Source organism: Aedes aegypti, chromosome 2, assembly GCF_002204515.2.
Source record: "Aedes aegypti strain LVP_AGWG chromosome 2, AaegL5.0 Primary Assembly, whole genome shotgun sequence".
In the NCBI taxonomy this organism is placed as follows: Eukaryota; Metazoa; Arthropoda; class Insecta; order Diptera; family Culicidae; genus Aedes; species Aedes aegypti.
The window spans coordinates 221,120,210-221,136,089 of NC_035108.1; the positions used below are offsets into that span (position 1 = coordinate 221,120,210).

The 15,880-nt window shown below is 37.7% G+C and overlaps 3 protein-coding genes across 7 annotated transcripts in view; all 3 read right to left on the minus strand.

Annotated features, from left to right (window-relative positions):
• The window catches only part of LOC5567700 (solute carrier family 2, facilitated glucose transporter member 1), a 14,665-nt gene extending 4,428 nt beyond the window's left edge, over window positions 1-10,237 (minus strand). For all 3 annotated transcript variants that reach the window (XM_021844096.1, XM_021844098.1, XM_021844097.1), the window contains exons 1-3: window positions 10,139-10,237; window positions 9,973-10,077; window positions 9,747-9,907 (exon numbers count right to left, since the gene is read on the minus strand). In XM_021844096.1, coding sequence (XP_021699788.1) covers window positions 9,747-9,907; window positions 9,973-10,077; window positions 10,139-10,156 — 284 coding nt within the window. In that variant the 5' untranslated portion in view covers window positions 10,157-10,237. The remainder of the gene's footprint in view (window positions 1-9,746; window positions 9,908-9,972; window positions 10,078-10,138) is intronic.
• Window positions 10,238-10,299: 62 nt separating this feature from the next.
• Window positions 10,300-13,054, minus strand: LOC5567699 (solute carrier family 2, facilitated glucose transporter member 3). Its single transcript, XM_021844095.1, has 7 exons — window positions 12,873-13,054; window positions 12,552-12,817; window positions 11,863-12,499; window positions 11,668-11,803; window positions 10,868-10,944; window positions 10,712-10,814; window positions 10,300-10,579 (listed from the first exon to the last, which is right to left on the minus strand). Exons 1-7 carry the CDS (start codon window positions 12,888-12,890, stop codon window positions 10,326-10,328), a joined length of 1,491 nt encoding a protein of 496 aa, XP_021699787.1. The 5' UTR covers window positions 12,891-13,054; the 3' UTR covers window positions 10,300-10,325.
• A 105-nt stretch (window positions 13,055-13,159) lies between these two features.
• Window positions 13,160-15,880, minus strand: part of LOC5567698 (solute carrier family 2, facilitated glucose transporter member 3) — a 31,431-nt gene continuing 28,710 nt past the window's right edge. For all 3 annotated transcript variants that reach the window (XM_001651812.2, XM_021844093.1, XM_021844094.1), the window contains 2 exons: window positions 13,655-13,757; window positions 13,160-13,596 (listed from right to left, as the gene is read on the minus strand). In XM_001651812.2, coding sequence (XP_001651862.1) covers window positions 13,331-13,596; window positions 13,655-13,757 — 369 coding nt within the window. In that variant the 3' untranslated portion in view covers window positions 13,160-13,330. The remainder of the gene's footprint in view (window positions 13,597-13,654; window positions 13,758-15,880) is intronic.

Consider the following 15,880-nt stretch of genomic DNA (forward strand, 5'->3'; position numbering starts at 1 on the left):
GGCTTACAAAAAGTCGGGTTTGAGTCGGGTTTAGGTCGGGTTTGGTGAGAATTGTGAACAGAGTAACAACCGAAAAGCTTCCATACGCATCAGAAACGATGAATTTACGATCTTTTCAAACTCGGGTTTTATTCGGGTTTTTCTTACAATTTTTTTTTCGGGTTCCGGGTCGGGTTCGGGATTACACAGCAACAATTTCTCGGGTTCGGGTCGGGTCCGGGTTTGCTTTTCAATTGTTGCCTCGGGTTCGGGTCGGGTCCGGGTTTGAAGAAATAAAATAAGTCGGGTACGGGTCGGGTTCGGGTTTGAAAAATGCGAAACCCGACCATCTCTAGAAGTTACTCATGAAAATATTCTCAATCAAGAGAACGTTTTCGAAAATGCCTGTGAGTCTGATTTGGAAGAAGTGAAAGCTATTATTAAAAAAATCAAAAATATGAAAGCTCCTGGCGATGATGGAATTTTCTACATCCTCATCAACTTCCAGAAAGTAGCTTACCATTTTTAGTTGATATATTCAACAAATGTTTTCAATTTGCATATTTTCCTGACAAATGGAAAAATACTAAGGTTGTTCCAATTTTAAAACCAGACAAAAATCCTGCAGAAGCTTCTAGCTATCGTCCAATCAGTTTGCTTTCCTGTATCATAAACTTTTTGAAAAGGTCATTTTGAACAGAATGATGGCCCACATCAACGGAAATTCAATTTTTGCAAATAAACAGTTCAGATTCCGACATGGACATTCGACCACTCATCAACTTTTGGCACCATCCTTTCACTCCCAGCAAAAGAGAAAAGTAAAAAGCGTGTCCATAACTAGTTTGGATTACTAAAGAAACTATATTTGTAAAAACGAGAGCTGAATCGTGAGTTTAAACCACAGGCATAAGTATAAATTTTACTGTTTATGGTAGTTTTACTAAAAAGTCTCATACTTTTAAAATCATGTACGCATATTTATCGATCTACAGCAAATTGTAAACGGTTTTCTCCGAATTTTTCAATTGGTAATCTTAGAATGATATAGTATGAAAATAATATGTGGAAAATAAAATCGATTTTTTTACAGCAGTGCACACTGGTCCAGGAAGCTTATTTAGGCGGACATGAGGTTTTCGTCAAGATTTATTGATTTTAGAGCCATAGTTTCTTCTGAGAATATGTTCAGAATTTTCAGTACTACAAAATGTACTAATCAAAAATTTTTTACGGTGATTGCAAGATTGACGTATACGCCAACTTTTTTATTTTTACGAATCGTAAGTTGGTATGTTCAGCAAAGTTGTAGCAAATGATCATAGAAACAACTTTGCCGAACAAACTTTTTCTCGGTTTTGCTTAAGAGCCGAGATAATTAAGTATTTTTAATAAAAAAATCGTTTTTTGCTCTTCAGTGTTTTAATTTTTAGTTTTTTGGCCTACTATGTTCTACAAAGTTTTTATACTTATCATTTGCTACAACTTTGCTGAACATACCAAAGTTGTATTTCTTATGGTTTTCATGTTATTTGAGTATTTCATCTTAAAATTAGCTATTTTGTATGCCTTGTATCTCAACTATGAGCACCTCAAAAAAATATATCTTTCCACCACATGATTTTGCAGTCTTCCAAGTACCTGTGAGCAAAATTTGGAGAAGATGATATTTTTCTATCTCGCTTAAAATCGATTTTACTAATAGACGATATGAGATAAATCCATATTTATTGAATATTCATACATGTTCAACTTTCAAAAGTTATGGCTACCTGAGCACATCAAACCAAAGTTAACACGTGTATTTATGTAGAAATATAAAGTACATATTTTTTCAGTTGTTTTCGATTAACTTGGAAGCTTCTGCAAGAAATTCATCGTCTTTTCTTTTACCAATATTTGATCTATTCTTAAGCAAGATCACTGGATTGGAAGTCAACATGAGCCGTATAAAATACATATACAAAAATTACAGTCCGATTGAATTCTGTGGCATGATTTTCCCAGAATCTTCTGATGGATTTATTCCGCATTTCTTATGCTTCTTCGGCGGCATGCCGGACAACATCACTCCATGCGAAAGTAGTTTTTGCAGCTTTGGAGAGAGTACGTACCAATCGTAGAACTGGCGATACTACAGTACGTTTCTGTCAAAAACTGTTCAAATGCCTCCTCGTTAATCTCCCGATTAAAGTTGACTACTTTTAAAATGATTGAGATCCGAAAAACGAGGTGTTTGTCAAGTCCCGTTATTTCTGTTACTGTATTGCGCATTTCTTTCACCACTGGACTATCGCAGAAGTTTTTCAAGTGCGGAAACGCTAACAAAAGTGCGCAATTGAATCAAATCGGATAGGTGTCTTCGGGGTACTTATTCTTCGTAAATCGAAGAATAAGTGCTCTGAAGAGACCAGCAGGATTCAATGCAATCCCGCACTTTTATTCACACTTTCGCACTTATGAGGCCGCACTTCGCAGTCCAGTAGTGAAAGAAATACACAAAATCTACTTCCCGTGAAAAGCGGTGAGCCCTATTACGACCATTTGAGTTCCTACCAGCTGGAAGAGGTTCGTTCAGTCTCAGCCCCAACCTTCCTTTGAAGGCTTTTCGTGGCGATCCTTCAGAATGCTGTCACACTTACTGATACGCCTACAACTATTGCACGGAAGTGGTGTTGTCTGGCATGCCGCATTACCAAAGAAAAATATGAAATGTGAAATCCAACAGATGATTCTGGGAAAATCATGCCACAGAATTCAATCAGACTGTAAATTTTGTAGATGTATTTTATATGGCTTATGTTGACTTTCAATCCAGTGATCTTGCTTAGGAATGAATTAAATACTGGTTAAGGAAAAGACGATGCATTTCTTGCAGAAGCTTCCAAGTTAATCGAAAACACCTGAAGAACGATGTACTTTATAATTCTACATAAATACACGTGTTACCTTTGGTTTGATGTGATTAGGTAGCCATGACTTTTGAGAGTTGAACATGTATGAATATTTAATAAATATGGATTTATCTCATATCGTCTATTAGTGAAATCGATTTTAAACGAGATAGAAAAATATCATCTTCTTCAAATTTTGCTCACAGGTACTTGAAAGACTGCAAAATCATGTGGTGGAAAGACATATTTTTTTGAGGTGCTCATAGTTGAGATACAAGGCATACAAAATAGCTAATTTTAAGATGAAATACTCAAATAACATGAAAACCATAAGGAATATAACTTTGGTATGTTCAGCAAAGTTGTAGCAAATGATAAGTATAAAAACATTGTAGAACATAGTAGGCCAAAAAAACTAAAAATTAAAACACTTAAGAGCAAAAAACGATTTTTTATTAAAAATACTTAATTATCTCAGCAAGCAAGCAGCAAGAAAAATATTTGAATCTTTAAAAATATACGGGAAAAATGATTTTATTATATCTGTAAAATTATTGCTCCCAAAGTAACTTGTTTTTTTTTTTCGTCAAGCTTCTGATTGATGATGCTTTCGAAGAACAAGCCTTTTTTTGAAAATAAAAATATAAATTATCGAATTCTCCAGCCAATTTCTAACAATTATTGATTTTAATAACCTCCAAAAATCGACCGCTCTAATCGTTGTTCCATATTCGTGTGAAATATAATTATTTTGGAGAATTTTTATTATCACAACATTGTACAATACTAGTCGAACGATGTGCAAAAAAACGATTGAAATTTCATTGAATAATTAAATAGATGACATGCACATGGTGTCCACTTTATCAAATGAACACTCCTTAAACTGATTGTTAGCGTTGAAATTCCGCTTAAAAATCACAAGAATTACAAACTTACGATGTTCAGCAAAAATGTGTATCATTACTTCCTCTGCAACTCTTCTGAAGACCACATTACGAAAAAATAAAAGAAGTTAGACCAAAATAACTGATTTTTGGGGTCCACACAAAGTTCAAACTTCCAAAATCAATTTACTTAGCTCAAATGAAGAGTTAGATCAAAAGTGTCTTCGACAAAGTTGTTCAACATAACATTTTGTAAAAGTTTGCAGAAAGCGCAACCACAAATTTAATCAAACAAAAATATTTGAGTCAATATTTTAACTTAAATAAGGGCCGCCCTATTCAACTTTTTTCATTAGAAGATGCAAAACTCAGTTACGAATAACTTCTCTGAAGACATCGAACGTCTAAAATCGACAAGAACAGAGAAAACACTTTTTTCCTGCTAAATTGTCGATTAGCACCATTGTGCAATGATTGCTCCCTGATTGATCGGAGCTGGTAAAAACTGTATTTCGATCGAAGTGAATAAGGGATGAGACTTTCCGTTACTCTCGAAGTGCACAGTTTAGCAGCTTAATTATAATTGATCAATAACGTTGCCGGCCAAGTCCTTGCAGTCTTTTGGGATGGGGAAGGAATGTTAGTGTGTAATGATTGTTGATTCTAGAGACCGAAAAAACCTCTGCATATCCACAGTCACCCGAACGGTGGATTACAACAGAGTTGTAACAGATTTTGTTACTCAGTCAGCGCGTTTTTTTCTAACAAAATATGTTATAATATAGGCTGGTTGGAAGTTGAAATAACACAAAACGATATTGAATCAAAATATGTTATAACTTCAACAAAAAATATACTCATTATGTTTCAAATCAAACCAAAATATAACTCATTTTGTTATTATCCATAACAGAATTATAACAAAATTAGTTATTAGCTGTTGATATCAGTTTTTGTATAACATATTGAGTTATAATTATGTTTGAAATTGAAACAAATTTTAAACAGACTTTGTTATTAGAACTGATTTCGCTTTAATTATGTTATAATTTCATCCATCAACTCAATGAGCTTCTAATAAAAATGAATCAAAATTTGTTATTTGTAACAAATTTTGATATAATTGTGCTATAGTTTTGATGTAATCCACTGTTCGGGTAGTTTTGCATGTTTGTCTCGCGCTGAAAATATATTGGTAGATGATTAAAAAAGTACGTTCACATTCATAATGTCAATTTATTCAAAGGTTATTTTGAATAATATCGAAAAAAGGCATGTGTATATTAAAATTAAATAAAACAGGATAATAATAAACCCTTTTTTTATGTCGACACTTTTAGTGACGGACCATCCATAGTTTGTTTGTAAAAAAAAAATTAATGAAGCCAGATAACAACATGCAACGATCTCACTAGTTGACAATCTATCCTCAACTGAATGTGAATATCTTTTCGCACAACGCGAACCGGACACGATTGATCTTGATTGCGTCGCAAACTTTACAGGAGTATGCAAGGGAATCAAAAGAACACATACTACTGATGCGAGTTTGTTTTTATATTCACTCTCGCACAACGATTGTTTTTGATTCTGTCACTCCCCAGTGAACACAAACTCGTATACGATAGCGCATAAGAGTTCAAAGATGGAGGCGATATACGTACTTGTGCCATAAGGCTGCATGCAAGTTGTACGTATATCGCCTCCACCTTTGTACTCTTATATACACTCATATACGAAGGTGTGTTTACTGGGTCACCTCACAAGAGCAAAGGAAAGACCAGACACTATTTAAGATTTTATTTTTATTTCGTTTCAGGCAATGAAAGTTCGTCCGAAAATAACCATTTTCACGTCTTAAACCAAAAGCCAATGGCCATAGCTTTTCCGTATCTCTATCAATTTCTTTTATATTTAGTGTAAAAGTCTTTTACCTTTCTTTCTTTCTGGCGTTACATCCCAACTGGGACAAAGCCTACTTCTCAGCTTAGTGTTCTTATGAGCACTTCCACATTTATTAACTGAGAGTTTTCTTTGCCGATTGACCATTTTTGCATGTGTATATCGTGTGGCAGGTACGAAGATACTCTATGCCCTGGGAATCGAGAAAATTTCCTTTACGAAAAGATCCTCGACCAGCGGGATTCGAACCCACGACCCTCAGCATGGTCATGCTGAATAGCTGCGCGTTTACCGCTACGGCTATCTGAGCCCCCAGCTTTTACCTAAACAGCACTTGAATCACCATGACATTTATAATATTTGTTTTCAATTGAGCTACAAATCGTATAAAAAGAAATCGTTATCGTGAAAAAAACCTTACCTTACTCTATGCGTCTAGCGTACACACTCCCAAAAAATCATGTGATTTTACGTCTTTTGGATGCACATAAAAGAAGCGAACCAAATGACGTAAATTTATGTTGAATTTCAAATATATCAGTGTCTGATTTGGTAAATGTCGATTACAGTGCCATCGTTTCCGTGTCTTTTATCATGTAAAATTACATTTGTTGTTCAATACATCTTCAAAAACACGTTTTGTGTCCTTCCATCACTTACATCATGCGTCATTCAGTCATAACGTGACTTACGTCCACAGTAATTTTCATTATTTTTAAGAGTGTATGTCAAGTTTAAAATGCAAAACTCAAACAAGATTTCAAAATAAAATGTTTATTTAAAAAAATCTCTTTATTCGTGCATTATAAAATGTTTGAGTTTTGCTTAAAGCTCAAGCTGATTACATGGTCCTCTGATCTCCTTATACATCATAAAACAAATGTCATGCAAATTTTAAAATATTTTTCGAAAATATATTGGAAAAAATCGGGTCGACGATTTTTTTAAGTAAAGTAAAAGCAAAGCAAAGTAAAATGAATTTAGAAAGATTACAAGAAACTAGCGTGGCACCATTCAATCGCTCTTCTTCTGTTGTTCTTAAAATATGTTTCCGAGTTTTTCAACAATGAGAATGACTTTAAGAATAATCTTTAAGTGCAAAAATTTACAATAGAAATCATTTCCAGTATTGTTGCAGTAGGTCGAAACTAGATCAGCATTGCAAAACTCAACTGCCGGTTGAAAACTAATTGTCACATCTTACAGAATTGGCAATCAAGAAAATCGAGTCCAAAGGTCAACACTGAGTTCTGCTTTCGCTGTAAACATTTTATGTCCAAATATGTTATAACACCTAAAAATGCAAGTACGACCATTTTACTCTGTTTTTAGCTGACTTTGTAATCCGATTGATTTATTATTGCATTAGGACGCTAATGCATTCTAATGGGCAAATCCGAGTACCTCACGGGCAGCTAAATACTTCAATAGTATAATCAGATTTTCCTACTGAATTGAAATCGTACGCTGAAGGTCGCAAAATTTAGCAAAATGCTGAGGCAACCATAAAAATTTCTATATTTTGGATGCTGCGCCAATTAAAAGATTTCAATATATCTGAAGGTTTGACAAACTGTTGACACAATGCCGTCAGTTAATTTTCAATAAATGTCTACTTGAAGGTTTCAAATAAAGTGCTTTTGGTTTATGTGGATATATTGTTAGTTAAGTTGTGGAAACATTAGGAGAAATCTTCCATTTTTGCATGTATGAAGAATAAATATTCTAACTTTTTTGCAATCTCCTACAAATGACACGCAGACTTCGTCCTTTAGCGGACAGGCCTGTGTCATCCGCAAACAAGGATTTTTGACATCCCTAAGGTAACTCAGGTAAGCCAGATGTGAAAACTTTGTATAATATTGGTCCCAAATTGCTGCCTTGAGGAACACCAGCTCTTAAAGGAAGTGTTCCAGACCTGGAGTTCTGATAATTAACCTGAAGTGTACGATATCTGTCAAACTTTGAATTATTCTAACAAAGTATTTTACACCAACTTGGACTGCTTCAAGCATAGTGGTGACTTTGGAAATTGCATCAATCATCAATTTAAATTGTTCAGTTAGACAATTAAAATCAGAGGCAGACATATTACTTGAAGTAGGTACATTAACTGATAATTTTCCGTTAAGATTTTTGGTAGGATTTTCCTTGGATAGATGGATTCGAAATTAAAAGATTCGAAAGGCTACCCGACGTAATAGAATTAGTTTGTGAATGAGCATGGTTATAATCTTCCTGATGGGTACAAATATTAGACAATCAGGTATCAGGTATCAGAAGGCCGGCTCCAAAGGCACGTTCCCAACCATTTGGGAGATTTGTGCCATCGCCATATTTGAGCCTATTTCATCATCTACCCGTTGAGAGATAAAAGGGAAGGGAAAGATGGGAGGAAATAGGAGTGGGGTCCCTTGAAGAGGGAAGATCGCATAAGCGAAATGAGAGCATATAGCTCCATACCACAATGGGTTCGAACAGCGCCCTAAAAAGGGCACTGCAAAACGCATGAGCGTAAAGAGAGCCTATAGCTCATTACCACAGCGGGTTAAGAATAACAGAATGTCCTGAAGATTCAGGCTTCTGAATTCAGTTTCACTTAATAAGTGTTTACCAAGTAATTGGAATCGCATTTGCGAAAAAACTGGACAGTTACATATCAGGTGATACGAAGTTCCATAATCGGAGTCACAACTATCACACACAAATGAGTCAGCACACTGAATATTTGCCATGTGATAGTTGAGTCGGCAGTGGCCTGTCAACGCTTTGACCAAGAGACTGCAATTCTGCTTTGACAGATTTGTTAAATATTTCGCCACCCTTGGAGATGGCTCAGTAATGTACAATTTTGTTTGACGACATGACTCCAAACTATTCCAATATTGCTTGTTCTGAGTTGCCGGCCAAGAGTTTATCTGAAGCTTCACCCAGCACCTCGAAATTGGAATAGCCGGCTCAGGGCCAATGAAGTCATGCGATGCTCCATCGCGAGCTAGCTCATCAGCCAATTTATTTCCAGCGATGGAAGAATGGCCAGGTACCCATACAAGGTTTACAGAGTTGACTGAATTCAGTTCCTCAATTTGAGTTCGACATGCGATAACAAGCTTCGACCTTGATTTGGTCGAAGCGAGAACTTTTATAGCAGCCTGACTATCTGAACAGAAGTATATGACTTTACCCATTACGCGCTGTTGAAGTGCTGATTGCACTCCATACATAAGAGCAAATATTTCCGCCTGAAAAACGGTGCAGTTTCTACCAAGTGAGTAAAACTGATTCAGCCTTAGCTCACGAGAATATACTCCTGCACCAGCTCTACCTTCAAGAAGGGAGCCATCAGTGTAACATACTATATTGTTTGATATACTTCTTTCCAAATAGCCAGACGTCCACTCTTCCCGTGAAGGGAATTGTGTACTAATGTCCTGTAAGGAAAGTGACAAGTAATTGTGAGATCACTTGGAGCAAGGACAATTTTGGCTGTGAGATTGTTCTATAAAACACTAGAATTTTAGTTTCTACCCATACTGCTATAAAACGCACATTTGGTACTCCATTTCTCAACGCCTACTTTTGTCGAATGTTACAAATATGCAGTTATGGGCAGTCTGTGTGTCATAAAATTTAAGGAAAAGAAGAAGAAACCAGCACATGAGCGGGTTTCAAGCTTGTGTAAAAATCACACAAATTTTGTGTTGGTCCACAAGAGCCCGATTTTTTGTAAACCGTACTCAAATCTGCTGCTGCTTTCTGGTGTTACGTCCCAACTGGGACAAAGCCTGCTTCTCAGCTTAGTGTTCTTATAACTGTGGAAGTGTTATTAACTGAGAGCTTTCTATGCCAATTGACCATTTTTGCATGTGTATATCGTGTGGCAGGTACGAAGATACTCTATGCCCTGGGATGTCGAGAAAATTTCCAACCCGAAAAGGTCCTCGACCGGTGGGTTTCGAACCCACGACCCTTAGCTTAGTCTTGCTGAATAGCTGCGCGTTTACCGCTACGGCTATCTGGGCCCGGCAAATCTGTGATATATTTTTAAGCAGCACGACTAACAGTTAATTTCCAGCTCACTTACCTTCCGAGTTTTGAAGACAAAATTCCTCCGCAAAAACAACCAACCATGCCCATCAACAATGTTGAAGTAACGACAGATGCCCACAGTATTTCCATCTCTTCAGTTGAAAGGGTTGCACCAAAACGAGCTGTCAGTACCTTTCGACACCACTGTTGGATTTGCTACATAGTGAAACAAGTCGATCTTTACTAATAACAGGAAATTTCCACTTTATTCAGTTTTTCACCTCAGCTGGTGCATTTATTACACTAACTTGCATTCCTAATGGAACAGCCGAACCGAAACATATGACAAAGCCAAATAACACGAGATTTGGTGTCCATCCTGTTTCCTAATAAAGTTTATAAGAATATTATATTTTACACCGTTTATGCCTAAAAATTCTTACGTACTGGTAGTTGGAAGTCCATTTTACAAATGTGGACGATGGAAGTGCTAGACAGAAAAACCTGACTGACTAAATCTCAAGTGGATCTGTCTATTGATGAAGCCAAACAAACACCTAAATATTTGTTTAGTGAAGTGTGCGGAAAGGTCTTCGAACGAGATTCATATTTTCTCAATTGTTTGCATCGTTATCTACACCACTTTTGATTTGAATCCTTTTGAAACTAACACCACAACATCGGATACGTCACGTCCACGTGTTTCGGGTAAATAAAATAGTATCAAAACGGTTAACAGCACACAGGTGATTGAACAAGGTAGAAAAGCGAAAGCACCCCAGGCACTTGAAAGAAGCGGAAATAGCATTCCAACCACAAAGTTGCATCCCCACGACGACAGACTTCCGAGGGCCATGGCTGATGGGCGAGAGCTGAGCTCGAAGAGTTCTGAAAGGGAGCATAAAGGTGATCAGAAATAACTTAGGTTTGTCATGCTTTTTGATTAGCAGTAAACAGTTACTAGGGTAAGCGCAATAGTTTTCAACCCATCACAAGATGACACATATTCATAGAACATACCTGATCCGATAAAAAATGGGATCGGTCCCAACCCAAGTTGAAAAAATATAATATACAGAAGAATCGCAAAGATGCTAGCATAGTTGAACCAGGAAATGACATCCTACAATTAAAAAATGCATTAATTGTTCCTCAAACCAAAATGACAGAACATACCATTAAATGAATCAACATTGCTACGCAGAACATGTATAACGCACAAAACGAACAAGAAATCAAGCAAAGTGTCCTTTAAGCCGTTCTTAGCCATTTTAAGCCTTTTTTAGACGTTTCAAATTTTCTATTTTATGAATTTTCAAATATAGGCCGTTTATTTATTTATTTATTTATTTGTTCCGCTTCAGCAAAAAGTTCACCGATGTGTATTGCCTGAAAGCTTTATACTGCTCAATTGTACGCCCTATCCTGGAATACTCATCGGTTGTATGGTCACCATTCTACAGGAACGAGATTCAACGAATTGAGGCCATTCAACGCAAATTCGTGCGCTTCGCCCTTCGCCGACTTAGGTGGAGAGATCCACTGAACTTGCCAAGCTATGAAAGCCGCTGCAAACTTATTGATCTGGACCTTCTGGAACCTAGACGCAATGTAGCAAAGGCGTGCTTCATCTCTGACCTTTTGCAAGGATCGATAGACAGCCCTCTGCTGCTCAGTTCATTGGACATCAACACTCGTCGCCGAAATCTCCGGTTTCATCCATTTCTGAACATTCCTTCCGCCAGAACAAATTATGGCCTTCACGAACCAATGCGTAGCATGTCCCGTGTGTTTAATAGTTGTTATCATGTGTTTAATTTTAATGTGTCGCGTGGAACAAATAAGTGTAATTTTAGACAATTTTTATGTTAATTCATGTGAAATGTTTGTTTTGGTTTTTTTGCTTTTAGACTTAAGATCAATTGTCATTGGGGTGGGAACTTCACCTGTTGACTAAAGCAGTAAATAAATAAATAGATTGTAATGTCCCATCAGATAGGGACTCAATGAACCGACTAACAGGTTCAAGCAGCCCACTCCTAGATTGGCGAACTTGGCACTCGTCGAGCTCAACCCAACCGACTCAAAAATTGACACTGAATAATAAAAAACCTGAAATTTATGAAGGATTATGTTTGTTACATTTCTTGAAGATAAAGTAAGAGTATTACCGCATTAATTCCTGATAGTTGTTGACCACCTTGCAGAGCACACACCAATACTAGAGGTAACCTTAGCGTAGGGTCGGCTATGACTGACCACATGGACCTTGTTGCTGGATCGTTGTCCATCATTTTGAAGTTCTGTTCGGAATCACTGGATATGCTTGCCGTTGCAGTATTTTCTCTTTGGAGCTTTACGTAATCGTCACTGATTGAACTTTTTCCAAATAAACGACGAATTGCTATGAGAGTACCCTTTGGATCATCTCTGATGCTAAACAAATATTTGGGACTCTCTGGTAGCCAAGCATATGGCACATAGCAAAAGATGTTCAGAATAGTGAAACTTCCAACAGCGTAGTGCCAGTTACGATTAGTTCCTAGTACTTGATCAAGACTAACAATTTGCCCAGCAACCACTCCAACGGTTAAACCCAATCCACACAATGTACTGATAGTTCCGCGCAATTTCGTTGGAGATACCTCCGCAAGATACATTGGTAAAACACTAGTTGTTAAGCCAGCTGCAAGGCCAACGAGGGTTCTACCGAGCAAAAGCAATTCAACGGAAATCAATTGTCGGCAGAACACGAAGCATAAGCCGCCCATAGTGTGTAAAATTCCACAAATGAGATACGATTTTTTCCTGGAATGGATAGTGTTGGTAAATGTCTTATTTCAGTAATCCATATGACTACCTTCCGAATTTGTCAGCAATTATCGCACCACTTAAGGATCCTATCACTCCTCCTATCAAAAAAATGGAAACTACTATGGAAAACAGCATATCCAGCCCACTGGACGACAAGACGACTCCATAGCGCTCATAGATAGTGTCATTGATCCATGATTTTATATAGACTGACGGAGCATTGATTACTCCAATGTTGATGCCTACTGGAATCGAAACTCCTAAAGTGGTTGTCACAGCTAGTGTGAATAAACACGTTGTCCATCCAGAATCCTGTCAAAATAGTTCTTTATCAACCGTTCTGATATGAAATACTTCCTTTACTAACCGGTAGCGTGAGATCCATTCCGAACAAGTTTCAAACCACAATTAGGATTCAAATGCAGCCTACAAATGCATTGCTGGTATTCAAGAGAGGATATGATATCTACCCTAGACAGTTTACAATCGTTTGTGTGAAAGATTAGAGAGCAATTAATGATGAACTACAAACGGCTATCCACATAACCGCAAAGGTGTGCCAAATGGTACGATAAACAGCGTAAAAGGTTATAAATCTTTCGCGACTTCTGGTATTACACGATCGTGCGCCTGGGATGTAATAAAACACGTGAATAAGTTTCCGCAGTGAGTTGCACTAGTTTATTCTGTAAATTCGATTTTGAGTTGTGTTTGCCCACACAGCGTGAATCAGCATAGCCATTAGCGATAAAAAATTGAGCAAAAATTTGTAGAAAAATCCTATTTGTCGTCTTCAAAGCGTGAGAAAAAAAATTGTTCTATGTTCTACGACCAAGGCACCAACGGTTTTGACCGGAAGCCATTTGATACGAGAGGTACAATGGACGAAATGTGTCGCCCTCTGGTTTCGGGTAAGTAGTATTTAAGTAATAACGTTAACAGCACACAGGTAACGGTGAACGGAAGGAAGACGAATGCTCCCCAAGCACTCTGCAGGGTGGTGAAAAGCATGGCCACCAGGAAGTTGCATCCCCATGATGAAATACTGCCCATTGCCATAGCTGCTGGACGAGGACCCACTTCGAACAGTTCTGAAACAAATGGAACCTGGTTAGTTCAAATGTGTTACCTTGCATCAATCATTATTACCTGATCCAATAAAATATGGTATCGGGCCAAGGCCAATTTGATAGAATAATATGTACAACAGTATGGCAATTATGCTTGCGTATGAAAACCAGCTCACGTGATTCTGAAAAATAAGAAGTTTAAGTTTAAGATGGATTTCAATTCTCTGTATATTCGTTCTATATGAAATAGCTTGGGCATAAAATTTTGCATGATGTTCATACAGTTTTTGCTAAGGATTTTCAATGCACCCATCAATAATATAAAATAACGTATTGGAACACATATACTGAATATTCCAGCACCTTGAAAAGTTTAGCATAACTGAATATGAATTATATGTCTGGATTTGAGATGCCATTTGAATTGAATTTTAACTTCAAAATTACATTTTGAAGCAACTTTTTTTGTTACAAAATATTTTGATAACTCTATTTTGTTATAACCAGCCAATCCCTAAATTTTCTAGCTATGATTCGATAAACTGGAGGCAAATTGATCACTATAACTTTTCGTTATATTATACTTAGGAATTAAGATATTGTTAACTTCGATTCGGCAATATCAGTTCTTCGTTGATCTCAATAAGTGTACGTAATGGGTTTTTCATAAAATAAAATTCAATATTTCCTAATATTAGCACGAATATAAAAAAAATGAAATTAACACAATGCACAGTAAGATATTTCGTTATTTTGACGCTTTTAAGTAACAACTTTTTCAGTAAGTAAAAGTGCTTCCTTTGGATGTATTCAGCTTTTTGATCTATTCCCCTAAAAGTGAAATAGAAAATACATGTTTTTACTATTCAATATACAAGGTAGGTGTTTTCACAAAAGTTGCAGAAAATGCTAGACGACACCAAGTTCATAATTTCATTAGTTTGATAATAATCTTATAAAGTGTTTTTATTTTTGTTGTCTACACATGTTCTGTATTCTACATGTTACAGTTTTAGATTTTATTTAGGAATTTTCAGATATCGTTGATTTAGTTATATGCGGCATCTCGCAAGTTTAGAAGCAAACGAGCTTTTGCAGTTTTTTGGGTTAATTTATCATAACTGAACAGGAGATGCAGATGTAGATCATATTATCATTAATTCATTCATTTATTTAGTTAACATCTAAACAAATAACACTGAATCAACAATTTCACGCCACAATACTCGGTTCGTGGCCGCATCTCTCCATCCTCGGTTCTGCCCCACGCTTGCCAAATCGATACACACTTGATCAGCCCACCTAGCTCGCTGCGCTCCACGCCTTCTTGTACTTACCGGATCCGAAGCGAACATCATTTTTGAAGGATTGCTGTCCGGCATTCTTGCAACACGCCCTGCCCATCGTATCCTTCCAGCTTTGGCTACCTTCTGGATATTGGGTTCGCCGTAGAGTTGGGCGAGCTCATGGTTCATCCTTCGCCGCCATACACCGTTTTCCTGCACCCGACGTTCGAAGACTCCAAGTGCTTGCAAGTCCTCTTCAAGCATCTATTTTTTTTCTAATATTTTTGTACCGCGGGGACTGGTTGGTTTCCATCGCCCGCATTACTGACGAAGGCATTTCCTCCGTTGTCCCGTTTTTCATTGCCTGTGCTCTCAGCGCCATTCAGTTGTTCGTCGAAGTGCTGCTTCCACCTATCGCTCGTCTGTCAAAATGCTCCCTGTCCTATCCCTGCACATCTCGGCTCGTGGCATGAAGCCGTTGCGGGATATGTTGAGCTTCTGATGGAACTTACGTGTTTCTTGAGACCAGCACAGCTGTTCCATCTCTTCGCACTCCGTCTCCTACAGGTGGCGTTTTTTTCTCCCGAAAGAGGCGGGTCTGCTGATGTCGTTTCCGTCTATAACGTTCCACGTTCTGCCGTGTCTCTTGCTGCAGCATGACCGCCCGCGTTGCATTCTTCTCCTCCAGAATCTGCCTACATTCCTCGTCGAACCAATCATTCCATCGACTCCGTCGCACGTACCCGACGTTGCTCTTAGCTGCATTGTTGATGGCTGCTTTCACTGTTCTCCAGCAGTCCTCAAGAGGGGCTTCATTCAGCTCACCCTCTTCCGGTAATGCAGCCTCGAGGTGCTGCGCGTACGCAGTTCTGACATCCGGTTGCTTAAGCCGCTCTAGGTCATACCGGGGCGGCCGTCGGTACCGTACGTTATTGACGATGGAGAGTTTTGGGCTCAGTTTAACCATCACCAGATAGAGGTCAGAGTCGATGTAAGCGCCACGATAGGTCCTGATGTCG

Coding starts and splice junctions, on each gene's coding strand:
- LOC5567699 (XM_021844095.1), bottom strand. Junction 12,500..12,551: donor ATTGCTGACAAATTCGGAAG/GTAGTCATATGG, acceptor TATCCATTCCAG/GAAAAAATCGTATCTCATTT. Junction 11,804..11,862: donor AACTATCAGGAATTAATGCG/GTAATACTCTTA, acceptor CATAAATTTCAG/GTTTTTTATTATTCAGTGTC.